This window comes from Labeo rohita, chromosome 5, assembly GCF_022985175.1.
Source record: "Labeo rohita strain BAU-BD-2019 chromosome 5, IGBB_LRoh.1.0, whole genome shotgun sequence".
NCBI lineage: Eukaryota > Metazoa > Chordata > Actinopteri > Cypriniformes > Cyprinidae > Labeo > Labeo rohita.
The window spans coordinates 14184285-14205436 of NC_066873.1; the positions used below are offsets into that span (position 1 = coordinate 14184285).

The 21152-nt window shown below is 36.7% G+C and overlaps 1 protein-coding gene across 12 annotated transcripts in view; it reads left to right on the forward strand.

The window, feature by feature from the left end:
* kcnt1b (potassium sodium-activated channel subfamily T member 1b) overlaps positions 1-21152 on the forward strand; it is a 93624-nt gene that overhangs the window by 31276 nt on the left and 41196 nt on the right. For 10 of the 12 annotated variants that reach the window (XM_051109384.1, XM_051109385.1, XM_051109374.1 and 7 more), the window contains 4 exons: positions 17534-17613; positions 17962-18067; positions 19842-19934; positions 20025-20073. In XM_051109384.1, coding sequence (XP_050965341.1) covers positions 17534-17613; positions 17962-18067; positions 19842-19934; positions 20025-20073 — 328 coding nt within the window. Of the gene's footprint in view, positions 1-10020; positions 10060-17533; positions 17614-17961; positions 18068-19841; positions 19935-20024; positions 20074-21152 lie in introns of all 12 variants that reach the window. The other 2 variants (XM_051109379.1, XM_051109386.1) reach the window with 1 other exon arrangement.

A 21152-nucleotide genomic window follows, 5' to 3' on the forward strand; every position in this document is an offset into this window, starting at 1 on the left:
ATCCAGTCCGACAGCAGCTACACTCAACAGTCTGAAATCAGAAATGAGAACTGTGTTCCTTCCTCACACACTCTTATTTCATCAGCCTAGAAATTTTCTTTTTGAAAGTAGATGTATTAAATCAGTCATTGTTTTAGATATTTTCAGTATTTCTCTAGTTATGACAAAGCTGCTTGTTTTCAAACTTTTGGTCTTATGTATGTGAGGAATGTGATGCAAATCAGAGGTGCTCAGTTCTTGTGCAATCTCATGAGTATGTATTTTGCATAAAGTGTGGTTCTGCCACACATACATTTACTTACGTTTGCATAGGCAATAAAACTTACAATACTGACCTACTGACAGTGTCTAAAACGTAAATCATTCAGTGTAAAACGTAACAGTCAAGTTTACCAACAGAAACAAGTTGATTTCACTCAAGTACTACTAAAAGTTTATTGTACTTAATAAAAAAAAATCAATTTGAACTCAATTATTGATTATATTAGGCATAACTTAAATTAAATACTTTTGCAACTTGCAAATATTTAACACTGAATCATGTTTCTCAGTAAATAAATGACAAAGTATATGGTCTCATTTGTTTAATTGGGTTCTCTTTGTCAACTTTCAGGACTTGAGTGAAAATCTGATGATGTTTTGTGTTATATTTATGCAAAAATGTAGAAAATTTCAGTAACTGTAATTATGAAGTTTTAATAATCGTCCTAATTCTGAATAATGTTTGAATCACTTTCAGAACTTGACATTTGATAGCCAGTTAGAATCCACTTTAAAGATCTCAATCATTTAAAGTGACAGACAATAGAATTGCAGGGAGTGCTTATAATAAACAGAACGTTGTCATCTACTGGTGTGGACATTAATAGTTATCATTGTGTTTATAGTTACAGTTCTTGGTGGGAACAAGCCTGGAATATATACAGTGGCTTGCAAAAGTATTCGGCCCCTTTGAACTTTTCCATATTTTGTCACATTACAGCCACAAACATGAATCAGTTTTATTGGAATTCCACGTGAAAGACCAATACAAAGTGGTGTACACGTGAGAAGTGGAACGAAAATCATACATGATTCCAAACATTTTTAACAAATAAAGAACTGAAAAGTGGGGTGTGCGTAATTATTCAGCCCCCTGAGTCAATACTTTGTAGAACCACCTTTTGCTGCAATTACAGCTGCCAGTCTTTTAGGGTATGTCTCTACCAGCTTTGCACATCTAGAGACTGAAATTCTTGCCCATTCTTCTTTGCAAAACAGCTCCAGCTCAGTCACATTAGATGGACAGCGTTTGTGAACAGCAGTTTTCAGATCTTGCCACAGATTCTCGATTGAATTTAGATCTGGACTTTGACTGGGCCATTCTAACACATGGATATGTTTTGTTTTAAACCATTCCATTGTTGCCCTGGCTTTATGTTTAGGGTCGTTGTCCTGCTGGAAAGTGAACCTCCGCCCCAGTCTCAAGTCTTTTGCAGACTCCAAGAGGTTTTCTTCCAAGATTGCCCTGTATTTGGCTCCATCCATCTTCCCATCAACTCTGACCAGCTTCCCTGTCCCTGCTGAAGAGAAGCACCCCCAGAGCATGATGCTGCCACCACCATATTTGACAGTGGGGATGGTGTGTTCAGAGTGATGTGCAGTGTTAGTTTTCCGCCACACATAGCGTTTTGCATTTTGGCCAAAAAGTTTCATTTTGGCTCATCTGACCAGAGCACCTTCTTCCACATGTTTGCTGTGTCCCCCACATGGCTTGTGGCAAACTGCAAACGGGACTTTTTATGGTTTTCTTTTAACAATGGCTTTCTTCTTGCCACTCTTGCATAAAGGCCAACTTTGTGCAGTGCACGACTAATAGTTGTCCTATGGACAGATTCCCCCACCTGAGCTGTAGATCTCTGCAGCTCGTCCAGAGTCACCATGGGCCTCTTGGCTGCATTTCTGATCAGCGCTCTCCTTGTTCGGCCTGTGAGTTTAGGTGGACGGCCTTGTCTTGGTAGGTTTACAGTTGTGCCATACTCCTTCCATTTCCGAATGATCGCTTGAACAGTGCTCCGTGGGATGTTCAAGGCTTGGGAAATCTTTTTGTAGCCTAAGCCTGCTTTAAATTTCTCTATAACTTTTTCCCTGACCTGTCTGGTGTGTTCTTTGGACTTCATGGTGTTGTTGCTCCCAATATTCTCTTAGACAACCTCTGAGGCCGTCACAGGGCAGCTGTATTTGTACTGACATTAGATTACACACAGGTGCACTCTATTTAGTCATTAGCACTCATCAGGCAATGTCTATGGGCAACTGACTGCACTCAGTCCAAAGGGGGCTGAATAATTACGCACACCCCACTTTTCAGTTCTTTATTTGTAAAAAATGTTTGGAATCATGTATGATTTTCGTTCCACTTCTCACGTGTACACCACTTTGTATTGGTCTTTCACGTGGAATTCCAATAAAATTGATTCATGTTTGTGGCTGTAATGTGACAAAATGTGGAAAAGTTCAAGGGGGCCGAATACTTTTGCAAGCCACTGTAATAGGGTGGAAATACCCAAGTATATTTTGAAAGTAGATATATTAACAAGTTGATTTCACTCAAGTACTACTAAAAGTGTATTGTACTTAATAAAAAAAATCTATTTGAACTCAGTTATTGATTATATTAGGCATAACTTAAATTAAATTAGTTACAGCACATTTCATCTTTGCTGCATGCTGTGCTTTGAGCTAGAGGTCGACCGATGTATCGGTTTTGCCGATTAATCGGCACCGATAGTTGATTGGCGGAACCAACGGTTATCGGCAAAAATCCATGCCGATAGATAGTTTTTTCTGGGTTGGGTCCATTGCTGGAGCGGCTGAGAAGGTCTTCATTATACAGCAATGTCCCTATAGTCTTTGTTATACAGCACGAAAGCAGCCTCTAGTGGTGGAAATCATTGACAGCAGGTGCAGTTTGTTTAGACACGTGACACTGCGCGCTGCACAGAGCGGGACACTTCAAGGTGGATTTAAAACATAGACAACGAAGCGGTGTGTACAGTATACTGTAGTGTATGTTTTCATGTCATTACTAAGCGATGAATTTGTTGAGTAGATGCATTAGTGGAGAAAGGACATCAGCATACTTTTGCCCGTTTGGTGATCAAATAAAATCTTGTAGACCGCCGCTTGAATTGAACGCGACGCGTCCAGCGTGTGTGATACCGGATAGCTGCGAGTTCTTCTAGACATGGCGCTGCACTTTTGCCCGTTGTGTGACTAACATATTTTCAAATTTTGATTAGATAACCACAAACGTCTAGAATAGAAGGAGTTAAATAGTGAAAGTACACAATATCCATATTTATGCAATTTCAATACTGTGGCCTTTGTGTAGATATTTAAAGATGGTCATCTTTAGCTTGATTGTTGATGTAATGGTAGCACTTTACAATATGAGTCCATTTGTAACATTAAGATTGATAAAAGTTGTAGAATAGAAGTATTGCTATATTATTCCTTGTTAGAGTGTTAATTTCAGCATTTACTGATATATTTAAAAACTTTTAGTTGCTTTTGTTAACATTAATGAACAATGAACTGTATAAATATATAATTAATATTAATATTTTTATTCATTTACAAAGTATGGTTCAGTAGACTTTTTTATAAATAGTAGAGCACTATTAATTTTCCGTTTAGTATCCATTTTAAAAACTATCGGTCGATTAATCAGTATTGGCCAGTGTGGTCCAACCTAGTTATCGGTATAGGTAAAATCCAATATTGGTCGACCTCTACTTTGAACTGTTAAAGGGGAGTAAATGTTGAAATTGTTATTTTGTGTTTTTTGCCCAATGTTAATATAGGGAGACATCTGTTAGTGTTCAGTGTTTTGTTTTTGGAGGGTTACCATTGTGATAAAGAGTAGAGCCTGTGGTTAGGTTGAGGAAAGGCCAAATAACATTAAGACTAGATGTTGGTGTATTCAAAAAGCAATGAATGTGTGCAGCAATTGTCTTTGCTAATTATGTTAGCATACATATTTGTGTTGTTGCTTTAGCTAGCTACTTAGCTGGTAGTGATGGGAAGTTCAGATCATTTTACTGACTCTCTTTGATCAGAATGAACAAATCTTTTTTTTTTTTCTAGTCATTTCATTTATTTTGTTAATTTCAGCAGAATATAATTACAATGTTACAGGTTGATAGCCAAATTACGCAACACATCTTATGTGATGTTGATCAAATTTGACAACACATCTAATTAATAGGGATGTAACGATATGAAAATCTCACAATACGATAATATTGCGATATGAAGTCCTTGATACGATATTTATTGCAATATTAAAAAAAAAAAAAGACAAATGAAGAATTGGAATAATCTTCGTCGCTCAGTATCTTACAATAAACACAAACATTACTTGTTAAGTGTATGCTATTTTATATAGGTATCCTTGTAGCAAAGTGATTTTTTTTTTTCCTCATACGGAAAAAGTTTAAAGCATTAACTCTTTATTACCACATTCAGTGTTAACCATCATGACAGAAATTCACGAATGTATAAATTGTAAGAAACATCAGAAACTAAAAATTTACCTCATTTCTGTATCCAATCCAAACTACCTGACAAAAGAACAACCGACTCAAACCCAAAGACTCGGGAGGTGAACTAATAATTAAACTCAATGTTCCAGAGTCATATTAAAGATTTGTTCAAATTGAACAAATTATTCATAAACGACACCTCACTATTAGACAGCAAGAATTGAATGTTAATTTCTCTATCATAAGCCGTCTCCAAAGGCATTTCAGAGAATTTGGCAGTACATCCAACCGGCCTCACAACCGCAGACCATGTGTAACCACACCAGCCCAAGACCTCCACATTCGGCATCTTCACCTCCAAGATCGCCTGAGACCAGCCACCCGGACAGCTGCTGCAACAATCGTTTGCATAACCAAAGCATTTCTGCACAAACTGTCAGAAACCGTCTCAGGGAAGCTCATCTGCATGCTCGTCATCCTCATCGGGGTCTCGACCTGACTGCAGTTCGTCATAACTGACTTGTGTGGGCAAATGCTCACATTCTATGGCATCTGGCACTTTGGAGAGGTGTTCCCTTCACGGATGAATCCTGGTTTTCACTGTACAGGGCAGATGGCAGACAGCGTGTATGGCGTCGTGTGGGTGAGCGGTTTGCTGATGTCAACGTTGTGGATCAAGTGGCCCATGGTGGCGGTAACGAACACAGGTGCATTTTATTGATGGCATTTTGAATGCACAGAGATACAGTGACGAGATCCTGAGGCCCAATGTTGTGCCATTCATCCATGACCATCACCTCATGTTGCAGCATGATAATGCACGGCCCCATGTTGCAAGGATCTATGCGAAGATGTGCTGTACTGCGTGAGGCAAATGGTGGTCACACCAGATACTGACTGGCTTTTTCGGATCCCCCCAGACCCCCTCAATACAGTAAAACTGCACATTTTAGAGTGGCCTTTTATTGTGGCCAGCCTAAGGCAGACCTGTGCAATAATCATGCTGTCTAATCTTGATATGCCACAACTGTGTGGTGGATGGATTATCTCGGCAAAGGAGAAATGCTTACTAACACAGATTTAGACAGATTTGTGAACAATATTTGAGAGAAATAGGCCTTTTGTGCACATAGAAAAAATAAATAAATAAATAAATAAATATATATATATATATATATATATATATATATACACACTACCGTTCAAAAGTTTGGGGTCAGTAAGACTTGTAATAGTCTTTAAAGTAGTCTCTTATGCTCATCAAGGCTGCATTTATTTGATTAAAAAAAAACAAAAAAAAACAGTAATATTGCAAAATGTTTTTACAATATAAAATAATGTTTTTTATTTTAACATACTTTAAAATAGAATTTATTCCTGTGATGAAAAGCTGAATTTTTATCAGCTGTTACTCCAGTCTTAAGTGTCACATGATCCTTCAGAAATCATTCTAATATGCGGATTTATTATTAGAATGATCAGTGTTGGATAATATCAGTTGGTGAATAAAAGTATTAATTTCTTTAAAAAAAAAAAATATATATATATATATATATACATATATATATATATATATATATATATATATATATATATATATATATATATATATGTGTATGTATGTATGTATATGTGTATATAATATTATTATTCTTTTAAATATTATTCTTTTGTTCAACAGAGCTTGCCAGATTTTGGAAAACATGACAGAAATCATCCAGTATCTAATTTTATCTGTATCAAAGCATACATTTTGTGACACTTTGGAACAAAGTGTTAGATATGCTATTTGGATAATGGTTCTGTGAAGCTTTATAAAGATGCCCCAGATGATATTGTTGTAACTTTGAACACAGGTGCTAAAAAAAGCTTGAAAATCTGCCACCTAGCCAGACTCACAGCAATCAGTATAATGGGAGTGTGTTTGTTGGGATGGGGGTGGGGTTCATCCTCTCAGCTTTTGGAAGACTTATTTTGTAAAATCATTCCTACACAGTATTATCCTATTGTATGTGGCTCTCTGTATCACTTATTTTGTTCAGGTCTCTTATTTGGCTTCTGGCTGATTTTCTGGGTATGTAAGTGGGAGCAGTTCCCTGTAGAATAAAGTGGCCGATTGAAGACTAAAGTTCTGACAGTTTCTTGGATGGAGCAACAGTAACAGTTTTAGCCAATTATTTGGTCTCAGGGGTCCGTACAGCAGAGTCTGCTGCTTTAACTGTCTTTGCTAATTTACTACTTTGATGAATGTGAACTTAGCAGATGTTTCACTCTGTTTTCAACCTATTAAAGGGAAGGTTTCGCGTAAAATTGTCTCCTCATTTACTCACACTCTAGTCCTCTATGACCCTATTTCTTATGTGGAACACAAAAGGTCTCTGGTTGCTTTTTTCAATGTAATAAAAGTGAAGAAAGACTGGGAGCTCAAAATGACAGAAACTATCATAAAATGGATTGTAGCACATGAGCCGTCTGGATCACTTATGATTTTTAATAGAGTCTTTTTTTTGTCCTTTTAAAGCTCCATTTACTGTAATTACATGGAAAAGAGCAACTAGTGCATTTTTAAGATTTCCTGCTTTAGTGTGTTGCACAAAAGAGAAAGCCATACTGGTTAAGATATTGTTCTAATCATGATTTTAAAAACTGCATTTGTGGTTGGATGCCTTAATTAGTTCTGCAGGCATTGTGGAAAATTGACTGATCTGAAATAACAGATTTAATCTTCTGTCACCTGCACAGTAAATTAGACGGCTCTCTGGAATACTCCATTCTAATTGGCTAAAACTTAAATTGAGCCTCATATATTTTTATTAAAACAAAATGATAACAATATATTTGAATTTTGACACCCTTTTTTCACCCTTAGTAAATGGATGTTTACGGGCCAGTGTAAATACCAATGTGAAGGCCCAAGAGAATAATTATAAAGATAACTATAATGATAACTATATTAGAGTCCACACCAATGGACGCTAACTTTGTGGCACCAATGTGCCACTTTAAATGCTTAAATTCTAACACATCAACTTTTGAATGTTATGTATAAACTAGTGATATACACTCACCAACGATTTTATAAGATACACCTTATTATTATGGGGGTGGACCCCCTTTTGATTTTTAACCATATTGACGTGATACCAAGTTACCAGTTGCTGCAGATTTGTTGGCTGCAATACATGATGAAATTCTCCAACACATTCCAAAGGTGCCCTACTGGATTGAGATCTAATGACTGTGGAGGCCATGGAGTATGGTGAACTCTTTGCCATGCTCAGGAAACAGTTTGAGATGATTTGAGCTTTGTGATGTGGCATGTTATCCTCCTAGAAGTAGCTATCACAAAATGGGTGCATTGCAGTCATAAAAGCATAAAGACACTGTGGTCTTAAAATCGATACAAGGCAGAATGGTTCCATGCTTTCATGTTGTTTACGGCAGTGCTTTCTTGTTGGTTTTGCCACGCGGTGTGGTCCTCCGCTGGTGTATCAGCTTCAGGATTTGCCATGTTGTGTATTCTGAGATAGGTCTACTCTTCTGCATACCTCGGTTGTAACAGCTTAAACCAGTCTGGCCATTATTCTCTGACTCCTCTGCGTTTTTGCCCACAGAAGTGCTGCTCACTGAATATTTTTTCTTTTTCAGACCATTCTCTGAAAACCCTAGAGATGGTAGTAAGTGAAAATCCCAGTAGATTAGCAGTTTCTGAAATACTCAGAGCAGCCCGTCTCTTATCTCCAGCTGACACTAACAACCATGCCACATTCAAAGTCACATAAATCACCTTTCTTTCCCGGTCTGATGCTTGGTTTGAGCTTCAGCAGATCGTCTTGACCATGTCTGCATGCCTAAAATGCATGGAGTTGCTATGATTGGCTGATTAGATACTGTAACTAATCTGTAAAAGGCTGCAAAATTGCTATAATAAAAATGTAACATAAACACGTTTACATATAGCCCACAAGAGAAAGCAATAAGTAAATTTATAAAAAACAATCCCGTTTAAATGTTTACATACGTTTGATTCTTAATACTGTGTTGTTACTTGGATGAACCGCAGCTGTTTTTTTTTTGTGACAGTTGTTCATGAGTCCCTGAACTGCCTGCTGTTCTTCAGAAAAATCCTTCAGGTCCCACAAATTTTTTTGGTTTTCCAGCAACATTTGCATATTTGCAGCAATGACTGTATGATTTTGAGATCGATCTTTTCACAATGAGGACAGCTGAGGAACTGATATGCAACTATTACAAAACGTTCAAATACTCACTGATGCTCCAGAAGGAAAAATGATGCATTAAGAGCCAGGGGTGTAAACTTTTGAGCAGAATGACTTTTATCAGTATGACTTTTACGTACTTAACTTTTTGCATTTATAAGTTATAGAGCTAGAACATAACACTGATAATATCAGCGAAGCACTTACTGTACTTCTGACTAGCCTTTACTGGAATAAAGTGAGTACATTTATAAAGACTGATTGAGTAAAACATTCAGTAATGAGGAAGAGTACAATCAGTAATTGAGGTACTGCTCTCATATCAGTGACCTTAACTATATAGTTAGATCATAAAGACATTAAGTATAGGATAAAAGGTTTTTGAATTTGCAATGAATAAGTATGCAGTGAACGCACAAGGTCCCAGGAGAAAACTTACACAGCAGTCTTTTGGAGTTTGGGGTTATTCAGGGTTATGGGCTCTTGCCTTTAGTCGCTTAATATACATTTCTACCAGTAAAATGGATCAGCTACACTGTATTGTTTGTGTCAGTGAGATGCTGCAACAACGTAATGAACCCTTCACAGCCTCATGGTTGTACGGCTGTAATACTGCACTGCTCCCCACACAGAGGGAATATTTAATGCAATCCATTCGCAGAGAATATTTACCACATAAGTTCAGAGAGAATATGCAGTTCATACTGTATGACATGGATGTTCACTCAGCCTATTCCTTCCGGAATGCACATTTCCCCTGCTTAGTCTAAGATTTTGATTTGCCATTTTCTTTGGTTTTACAATTGTTCCTATTTGACAATTGTACACACCAATATGTGGTGCATTAAAGGCATATCACCATCAATTTCTGATCAAGTTGTTTGTGATAATGCAGTCATCATCTAACCTCCATGTGGTCCACATCACCATCATCCATTGTTGTGTCGACAAAATGGCCACACAGAGCAACCCTTGGGCTATGAAATCTCCATCCTCCTGTGATTTGCATCCAGACTGTGGAACCGGTTCAGCGCTTAAAGCTTTCAAATGGCACTTTAAATGTCACACGCTAAACACATTGTGAAAATTCAGTGTGTCACAGCACAATGACACACATTTGACAAAGCTGTCTGTCAAATGTTCCTTAACAGTGCTTTTCAGAAGGACTGTGGTCAACCCAGACTTTTCCAGCATGTTTTTGCATGCTTGTAATTTGCATGTCTTTTATTGAAAACTCTCTCCCCTTTTGTGTCGTCCATGTCTGCTCTGTCCAGGTACACAGAGGAGTACAGTATGGATTCAACCAATGCACAGTAAGTCAGAGCGGAAGCGTGGTACATTCTAGCCTTCCGTGGCGAGTTAAATCGGTCTTATTGGGTGTCGTCACCTCTATTTAGACTGGAGAGTCGTGACTCATTTACATTTAGCAGACACTCTTTTTCTGAGTCATCAATTTAGCCCCACAAATGAGACTGTGATGAAGGCAATTAAAAGCTTCTTGTACACATAGAGAAAAGCCTACTGTAAACATATTTGAAACATGGATTTCTAAGACCTCTATATTATCAACACTATCAAAACTTTGATGAAAAACCTGTTGTACATAATCTTCTGCATGCTTTCTGTTATGTGATGCATAGTTTATGCTTTTTAGCAAGTAAAAGGCCTTAGGGCCACATTTGCTAAACAGGACAAATTAGTTTGAGATCGCAGTCGTGCCATTAAAGTGCCAATGGGAGTGTAAAGTTCTGCGGCTGATGTACTGACAGTGCGCTAATTAAAGAAAACAGATGCAGCTGGCTAATTTTCATAATGGCCATCGCAAACAACAGCAGCGCAAAGTAGGATCACAAAAAAAAACAAACAAAAACAGGGAGAATGATAATCAGGTGTGGGTAATCTACTAACACCACAGCTGCAGTATTGGTTAAATCGTTGGCTGGGCAATTTCGGTCCTAGAGGGCCACTGTACTGCAGAGTTTAGCTCCAACTCTAATCAAGCGAGCCATTTTGTTGCAAGTTTCTTTAAATGCTAATTAGCTCTGCTCACCCCTTCCCTCTCCTCCATGGGATGTCGAGCAGACTGTAAACTTTAGCCGCGAAACTTGCTAACAAGCACATTATTAGGAAAGGCAATTTGCAAAGATTCATAAAAAAAACGTATACTCATTTCTTCTGTAGGAGAAGCTGGATAATGAACGATTCGCACAAACATAGACGCATTTATATAGACCATCGGGTGCATTCCCTTTAAAAACGAAAGTAACGTTAATCCTCTGTATCCTCAGCGGTTTAGATGTCTGGAGTAAATGACGACTGCTATGTTCATGATGACGTCCAGCAACAGTAAATTGATTTACTACCTTATTAAATCACCTTGCATAATTCTAGGGCTGCCCTCGACTAAAGATTTTTCTGGTCGATTAGTAGTTATTTTAAGCATTAGTCAACTAATTGCATGTTTATTAATAAACCATCATTATCTGTAAATTTTGGTTCTGGTAGTGGACTTCTCCTTTAACAGATGAAGTTGGCGACTCGTCATCTCCGCAGTAGTGATACGCCTGTATGCATGTTTCATACAAATTACATAATCTGAGAATATTTGTTTTCCATTTTAATTGGTTCATTTAAAAGTAGACATTTCACTCTCTATAGATATATTTTTCATGTCTGTAACAGAGTTTCAAAGTGACTCACCTAGCCCAAGTTCACAGAGACCAAGACGGCAGAAAGCACACCCTGTTTGCTTTCATTATTTTACAAAAGTGCAATGTTTTGTTGTTACGGTGAGTGCACACAAATAAACATAGAGTCTTTATAAATTTGAAAGATGTATTACTTTTATCTGTTTGACCAAAAATGACAGAGTATTTTAAGAGCAAGTGACCGCACCGGCGCCTCCATCTGTCATGCAGTGAGCACTACTGTTCAGCTTCCGCACTCTGCACAGACACTTGAATAGCGCACATTTTTTGGTTAACATTAGAATGAGCACCATGTAAAAACTACTACTTACATATTTTAGATGATAAGCCATATTTGACGTTGATGAATGATAGGTGAGCGCTTGGATGTTCTGCCCAATCTACTGTACCGCATAGACCAGCTCTTAACGATCTGTCCGTCATGGACTGCGTGACTTCGCCACTCGCTGTGGATTTTTTTTTCCTCCGACTAAGCAACTAATAAAATTTTGTCCATTCTTCAAGCCAATTCTCTTCGACTAACGGTTAGTCGACTATTAGTGGGCAACCCTACATAAGTAATTTAAACACTGTCCTACTGTAAATTTTGCATCTAAAAGGTAAATTCCTAAAAATATGCATTAAAGTTGCAAATGAAGCCCTTAATACTGTAAATCTGTCCCTTAGTGTCTAAAAACATAATTCTAAATACATTGCCTTCAGGTTGAGGTACAACTGGTATTCATGTGCATTTTATGTAACTATTTTGCTATACTGTTATAAAGATCTTACTGATTTAAATTATAAAATGTCAGAATTTAATCTTATTTTCTGGCTATATACGTCAGCAACAGGACTGAATTGCATAATTGTGGTCTTTTTAATCCTGTTTGAGTGTTGACCTCCATATTCTCCTTCGAGCCATAAATGCCTGATGTATCGAATATGATTCTCAACAAGGGCATGTATGCAAGAGGCGTAACTTGTATAAGAGGTTGATAACACCATTTGAGTTTGAGGACTTGCTGCCATGGTGAAACAGGAGTTTGGCGGATGTTGTGCGAGTGCTTGCCTCGATTGTGGTTGGTATGCAGGCTGCATACATCACATTATCTAGTTTTACTTCCTGTTTCAAATGTCTTTGACTCAAAATAAGATTATTTAAATGTGGTTGTTGTTTCTGGTGCCATTGCATGTTTGGTTGCTGTATGTGTTTGAAATGTCTCTAGTGAGTTGTGAGTTGCAAGTTACTCTTTGACCCATAAAGATAAAGAGGTTTAAACGAGGGCACAGGTGCTCTTATAAAATGCATTTGTTACACAACACATCTCCAGCCTCTGAAAGTCATGCCACTCTTCGAGCAATGACTCATGACTCGCTCTTTGTCAGTAAAATCTTTGAGTCCAGAGCAAAATGAGTGTGATATTTCTTTTAGTGATGGAGTTTCTTTTGACATTTAAGCTGCACAAATGGAAGTAATACATGCATATGTAAGAAATACCTGTACTGTATATGTTTACATGCAACAAGGTAATTTTATATTTTTAACTTAACTTAAAAAAATAATATCAAATCTGGAAACCCAAGGCCCAAAAATGGTTTTATCAAGTATACTAAATGTTATTACCTTCTTAAATGTTATCACCTTTTTAATTTTAAGTCGTTCCAAACTAGTTAGACTAGGAAGACAAAAGAAAATGTGTGTATTTGACCGTAAAAATTCAATAAGCCATGTCTGACAGGTGGCTTTTTGTGTGTGTGATTTTAGGTGCATCTCAGTCAGTTTTTAATCACTGCTTATTTTGATAAGTAACTTTGCCTTGCTTTCTCTCATTGGAGTAAGAAAATCAAAAGATAAAGAGCCTCCTCCTACACTTCCTGTTGCCATCCCACGTCCACTCCTTTGTCCCCCTCCCTCCCCTTTTTTTTTTTTTCCTCTCTCTCTTTCTTCTCAGGAGGAGAGAGTACTGTCACACCCCTAGACTATTTGTATTGTTTTTTTTCCCCCTCATGTGTCTGTATATGGTTGTTCCTGTCTTCATTGAGTCATTATTAGTTAATCACCATCACCTGTTTTGTGTATCATTAGCCACCCTTTATAAGGTGTTTGAGTTCAATGCTTTGTGTCCGGTCTTGTCAATGAATGTGTGTGTTCCTGTCTCCCTTGTGTGGATTTACCTGTGTGAATTATATTAAAGACTTTACATTGCATTTCATTGTGGTGTTGTGCCTTTCTCATCACGTGTTGTGACACGCACTATGTACTTTTCTTTTTTTCTATATACTTTACTAGGTTCAAATTCCATTAAATTCATACATGTACAAAATATAGAGCCCCAAGATCCAAACAATCAAGCCAGTAGTGCAAACATGGCAAAACTCTCCAAGATGCTAAAACAAGCAATTTCTGCAATTAGCCGTTCTATGTTTGTACCGCTCATAATTGAGAACAAGCCCTCGGAGAACTATATTGTGCAACTATATCACCTAGTAGGAAATTGGTTTCCAGAAATGCCTAATTTCTAAACTTACAAACTTTATCTTTTGATTTTCTTACTCCAATGCTATGAAAACTCTTGCTTTACAAAATGATATGAATGTCCCCATTCTAACTTTTAGTGTTGTTTCCCTTGGAATGCTCTGTAAAGTAGGCTGACATGAGCACACAGGCTCTGAGTCTTCAATATTTATGGCGCTCACACTATAAATAGAGCTAACACAGTATCTGTCAGTTGGAGAGCTAGCATACGTGGGTGGATTGAAGCTATATTTTGGGCTGCTCAAATCAAAAGAATAAAGATTTTTACAGTGACTAAATAACTATCAGTTGAGCTATTATTGACCAGCCCTATTGTTCCATGTTGGCACGAAGTGTTATGGATTTCCTTGCAATTATAATTTCAGTCTTTTCTTATGTGAGAAGCAGTTTGACAGTCAGGCAGAGCAATTATTTCTGGCACAGTGAAGACTTGCAGACAAGTTTTGTGTGTGTGTGTGTGTGCGCGTGTGTGTGTCTGTTGATCGGTTCTTGCGTATATGTAGGCTCAAATCCACCAAGGCGGACATCCATAAGCAATCTGTAAGTGAAATTCAGTCGGGTACTATATCAAGAAGCTGGTATTGTTTGTTTGTTTTTTTTTTCTAATGCATTACAGCAGTCGTTGTATTATGATTGTAAACTTAGTGTTTTTTGGACTTCAACAAAACAGCCCTCATCTCAGTAAACATCTACCGTATATGTGTCACCACAGCCTGTTTTAAAGGCATCGCCATGGAGACAGAGCAGGGGAAGCAGAAAACAATGGCTGTTCTCTAGGATCTCTCTCTCTCTTTCTCTGCTGGATATGGTGCTCATAATTACTGCCTGCAATATACATCATGTCATACCCTCGACAAATGTAAAGGGCTTTGGGAGGCTCATAGCCTACCATTAGTATGATGCTTGTGACATCACAAATAGCAAACATACTCAGTATAATGATTCCCATAGTGAATGCCCACCACAGTGATTTCAGTTTTAAAGGGCAATTGTAAGTGTGAAAGTCATGTATTATTCAAGCTTTACGATATTATATGCCTTATCATCATGAAATGTGCATTAGTGGAGTAATTATTTGCAAGTGTGGTTAAATGGAAAAAGCAAAAAGGCTTTACCAGTGGAATTTTTTATATTATATTTTAACAAATTTCTGTGATTGTTAAAGATGCTGTAAATTGTTAAAGGTGTGTGTTTGTTTGTTTTTAAGACTATGCATAAAATGTCTCTGTGCCTGACAGATATGACTAAAATACCAGTTGGTGTCCTGGGAAATTGCATGTCTCTGTGACAGCCATCAGTGCTGTGTATTCGCTCTCAGCTGCGAATCATTAGCTGTGTCCGAAATCACATTCTGTCAAATGTACAAATGACTCAACTGTAAAGTGTATTCTGTGCATGTAGATTTCAGAATCTCTTTGGAAGCAATGGGAATTTTTTTTTAACTTTTCTTTAATGAATACTGGATATTCAGGCATACTACTTTTTTGGTGTGTTGATGTTGGTTTTTTTTTTTTTTTTTAGAATTGAGTATTGTGCTGAATATTCAGTTTTACCATCACAGGAATAAATTACGTTTTAAAAGATAAGCCCACCTCCAGAATAAAAATTTACTGTTAATTTACTCACCCCCATGTCATCCAAGATGTCCATGTCTTTCTTTCTTCAGTCAGTCGAAATTGCAGTTTCAGTGGAGCTTCAAAGGGCTGTACACGATCCCAGCCATAGAATAAGGGTCTTGTCTAGCGAAACAATCTGTAATTTTCTAAAAAAAAATAATAATAATTTCTATACTTTTAACCACAAATTCTCATCTTGCACTAGCTCGACCTCACGCATTACGTAGTCATGCATGCATGATGTAGGTGGAAGTACCGACCCAGTGTTTACAAAGCGAGTGTGCAAAGAAAGTCCAACATTCTTTACAAAAAAATGGTAAAACTATGATTTTGGAGACCTTTTTGAACAAAAATACTCAAGACAAAGAACAAACCTTGCCTTTGACTCCAACTTTTCCAATGTGATTATGGAATCTGTGAAGATGCACATGTGCAAGACAAGCATTAAAAGGTGTGTGTATGTATATATATATATATATATATATATATATATATATATTATTAGTATTATTATTATTATTAGTATTATTGTTTTTTTATTTATTATTATTATTTTTGTAATTTATTTTATTTTTTTAATGAAATAACCGATGACCAAACACCCTTTGAAGCTGCACTGAAACTGTAATTTGGACTTCAACGCGTTGGCCACCTTTGAAGTTCGCTATATGGAGACAAATTCTGAAATATATTTCTCAAAAACCCTAATTTATTTCTGACTGATGAAAGAAGGACATGAACATCTTGGATGACATTGGGGTGAGTAATTAATCAGGGAATTTTTAGTCTGGAAGTGAACTAATCCTTTAAAGTATATTCAAAAACAGTTATTTTCAATTTTAATAATATTTCACAATTTTACTGTTTTGATCAAATAGATGTAGCTTTGCTGAGCAAACATTACAAATGCTTAATTATTTAACATTTTGACCAGTAGAGAGATAGGATGAGATGCTCACATAGCCTAGATGCTGTAATGTTTTGTGTTTGCGAGTCCAGAGATTTTGTTTTCAGGAAACAAAATGAGAGAAATTAACAAAATGTCTGAAATCGTTTATTGCGCCATTAATCACACACTCCAATTCTCTGCAGCTTACTGTAATTAACAACAACACTATTTTATGCTGGTTTTAATTTTTAAAAAAAAGTTTTTAATTTAAAAAAGAATGTTTTTACTGCAACATTACAGCAATTATTTTTTATGAAATTAAGCTTTATTTTCTGTATGCAAAAATTAATTTCCTTTGAGTTTTCTTCCTGAAATTCACCCAGAAGCATCTCATTAGTGATATGCATGATGAGCAACTTGATTAATCATTATTTTACAGCATTGTGTGGGTGGTGAAACTGCAGATTTCGTGAAGCTACCGACAGTGTTGTGTGTTTGGGTTAGATTCATAGATGCTGGATTTTGGATCATGATGGATGCTTTGCAATATGATGATAATATATAGAAATTCAAGCTTATAGACCCTGAAATAGTACTTGGTGAAACAGTCATATAGAGATGGGAGAGGCGGATGTCTACTGAGAGAGCATCAGAAGCACCACCGTTGCTAATGTTCCTTGTCAGATGTCCTAAAAGATTTGAAACGCTCTCGTACATCTTAAAGATGGATCTGGAGATTAAAAAAGTTATTTAAACTAGCTGCTTTTTTAGCTGCTTGAAGTTTTATATTTTGCTGTTAATAGTTTTTCACCAAACATAATGAGCTGTGGACATGCTTTACAATTAGCATTCAGTAGTGCATTATGAAATTGCTTTGTGAATGTTGCACAACATATTTTGAATGAATGTTAAAAATTAGAAATTTTTAAATGTGTGATTATCACTGCATTATTATTATATATTTTGAGAGGTCACTGTATCATACATTTACAATGTCTGCATGTAAAATGAATTAAAAAAAATTCTATTAAGCATCATTTTATGTCCTTTCCACAGGGTGCAGGTGGAATTTTATGTAAATGAAAACACATTCAAAGAGAGGTTGAAGCTTTTCTTCATCAAAAACCAAAGGTCAAGTAAGTAAAACCTTTTGACTCTTTGAGCCATTTACAACCACTCGGAAATCAACAAAACGAAATCCATTACTGCAATCATAAACAATACTCAAGGTTTATATGGATCTCGAAATCACTACACTGTACGTGCACATGTACAATGCCTCCATATTTTTTACTTTTACGTTTTTCTTATTACTGGTTAAATCATCATAACAGTGAAGGTGACTTTGTTTTAACAGTTTGTGTGGATTTATGATGGTACTGTAAGTTTGCAGGATTGCCGAGCCCGCTGAATTATTTATAATACATTTTTCAGATGGGTTTTCTATGGTATGAAGCTCCACTTTATAATTTACTATATTGCAGGTCTCAGAATACGCCTCTTCAACCTCTCCTTGAAGTTGTTAACATGCCTCCTCTATATAATCAGAGTCTCACTAGATGATCCAACTAACCAGGTCACATGTGCACGGTGAGTAAGCATGATATTTAAAATAGATATTTCAACCAAATATGAAAATTCTAGCAGTCATTTACAAGGTTGGGTATCGAGAACCGGTTCCATTTTAGAACCGATTCCAAATTTCCAAGAACCAGGTATTCGTTAAGACACATGCATTTCAGTTCTGCTTAACGATTCCTGTGTTCGCATTTTAATTTGATTTTAAAGATTAAAATAAAACATTTTAAGCGCCAGAGGGGAAAGAAGTTGTGCACAACAGCGTTCCCGGTGCAGGTTCTCGAACCATTCTGTGCATTTCCACTGCAGAAAAGGTCGTCCCAGGCCGGATCTGACTTTTCTTTGACATTTACCGCCCAATATGCACAAAAATAGGTCAGTATACCATCATAAGTGGAGCCGTTTTTTGTCGAAAGTGAAAGTAAACAGATGAGAAGGAAAACGCATGTGTAACAGTATTTTTAGATCTGGGTGCATTCGGTGTTAAAGAGACAATAGCCTAATAAACGTGCTGCCTAATTTTAATCCAAGAACAAAAAATCATTCACTGATCTTGACGGAGTATCTTTCGTAACTTTAATGAGGATTAATCTATATTTTATTTATGAAAAGAAAACTATGCAGTGTTTATAAACTTTTGATTTAAATTTCTGTACCTGCAATTTGTCCAGTTGTATTTATTTATGCTATTGCTAATTTATTTGCTTGTTCCTATTTTATTACTGACGGTTTACTTGTCTTTAACAATTTAATGTTTGAAATTTATATTAGTCTAGTTGTTTTTGCTATGGTGTTAAAACCATAGGCAAAAGTTCCTCTTAGGCCTAAGTGTTTTGTAGGCTCCTGCTTTTTGCTCATGTTATTCAGCTGCAACAGAAAGCTTTGTAAAAATACAGAAATAAATGTCTGACTTTGATTTATTTATTTTTTTTATTGACTTTTTTATGCTATTGGAATAGAAACTAGGAATCGTTAAGAATCGGAATCGATAATCAGAATCAAAATCAGAATCGGAATCGATACAGTTCAAACGATACCCAACTCTGTTTTCATGTAACACAAAGGATCACAGCATTTTCAGTTTTGGGTGAACTGTTCCTTTTAACGCGTGTAACAGCACTCTTGCTTGTGTGATATTTCTTTTATACAGCAGTCCATTTCAGCTCCACTTTGGAATTAAAAAAAAAAAAAACAGATGCACTGAAAAAATGGTCATTGTTTAATGCAAAATCAGAAAACTCCACTTCCACTCACATTCGGTCTGGGATAGAAACACAGAACAGCAGAATGGTTCAAACTACGAAACCATTCACAACGTGTCACGCAAAATGTCAGCAGTAATGAAACACTGCTTGTCCAGTCATTTTAGATGACCTGAACTTACTGCAGTATAATGATTTTTTTTATGTCAACACGACAACAGCAGCACACCGAAGCAAAACGCATTATAGTATGTCTCAAAAGCAGCGCTTGAGAGTAACTCTGGGGATCAGCCCAGAGTCCTCAATCTGAAGTGTCCATTAGAATCGCTTTTAATACCAGCCACAAAAAACATTCAGGGACAGAGTGTGTGTTAGTAAGTGACAGAAAGAGAGAGCAGTGTGTACTTGTGTGCAAGCATGCTGGGAAAGGAGATGGTGCCCTACTAGCAGCAATCAAATGAGAGAGGCCATCTCACACTGTCATTTATGTCAGAGCCAGCAGGCATGATCCCTCAGTGTTTCAACCCTGATGTCTTTCACTTTTATGTCTGTTATGTACTAACTGCCTGTTATCGTGATTATAGGAAACACTGCACAAACATCACAGATGCCCTTTGCAGCAAAGCCTGTGGCAACTACACAACAAACCTGACCACAGATCCCACACAAATAAACTGGTGCGACCTGTCTGCACTTAAATATCATGACAACTTATTAATTGATTAAAGTGTTTGTGCTTGAAATTTTTCTGTTTTTGTTTCTTGAAGGGAGTTAATATTTTGGGTGAATAGGAGAGTTCCTGTATGGGCGATACAGGTAGGTAGAGAATTTTTTTGTTTTTAAATTGTACAACGAACCTTTTAGAATCTATTAACAATTTGGTGGCTTAGAATCATAATCTAACAAGCTTCATTGGCTTTATTGGATTTTTGTCTGGTGCTGAGCACTTACATAGATTAAATATACAAGATCTATTACAAGAATAAACATCTAAGCAGAGAAATATTATGGAAATGGAAATATTAAAAGCTTATAGAGAGTTGTGTGCAGATTGGCTCAGTGTCAGCATATGTAAATATATGAAAGAATATGAATACCCTGCTGGAATTCAGACCACTGCACTGTTGCAAGTACAGTATTACTTTAATACTTCAATAAGCAAGAATGCATTGCTTAAGTTACATTTTGGACATAATATTGACAGATACTTTGTCTGTTTTTGGTCCAACAAACAAATGCGTTCTAAGACACTAATCCAAAACAACTGTAGAAGTGTTTAATTCCTGACTGAATCAGTTTTTGAATGCACTGCTTGAGTGAATGATTCAGTGATGAATTCATTAAAACGTGAACGTGTTTTATTCCAGAATGGAATATGGTTTGAACAAAATCGGTTAACTGAATAAAAAAATGACTCTCTTCCGTTTCATTTTGAACTAATCTGTTCAAGTGCAGTTTTATTGTCCAAACAATAATCCAACAATGACTTGATGACTTGACTTGAAAACAGACTTGACTTGGCATGGACAGACTTGGCTTTACATGAACAAACTTGGCATGGCATGAAACAGACTTGAACACAACCATAGACTCAGCAACAGCATGTTTACACTTCAATACATGACAAAGAACAACGGGAACATGAGGGCTACGTGTACCAAACAATAGGGGTCACATGACATAAACCAACCAATGAGAACATGACACATGACTTGAACAACCAATAAGAACATGATACATTGAACTAAGGAACCAATGGCAGGACTACAAGAGGGCAAGGGAAGCAAGACACAAATAAGGAACATGGCAAAACTTCAAAATAAAAGACATGAAAACAAGAACATGAACAAAACCCAAACCCCATGTTACAGCTTTAAACAAATCAGTTAAGAAAT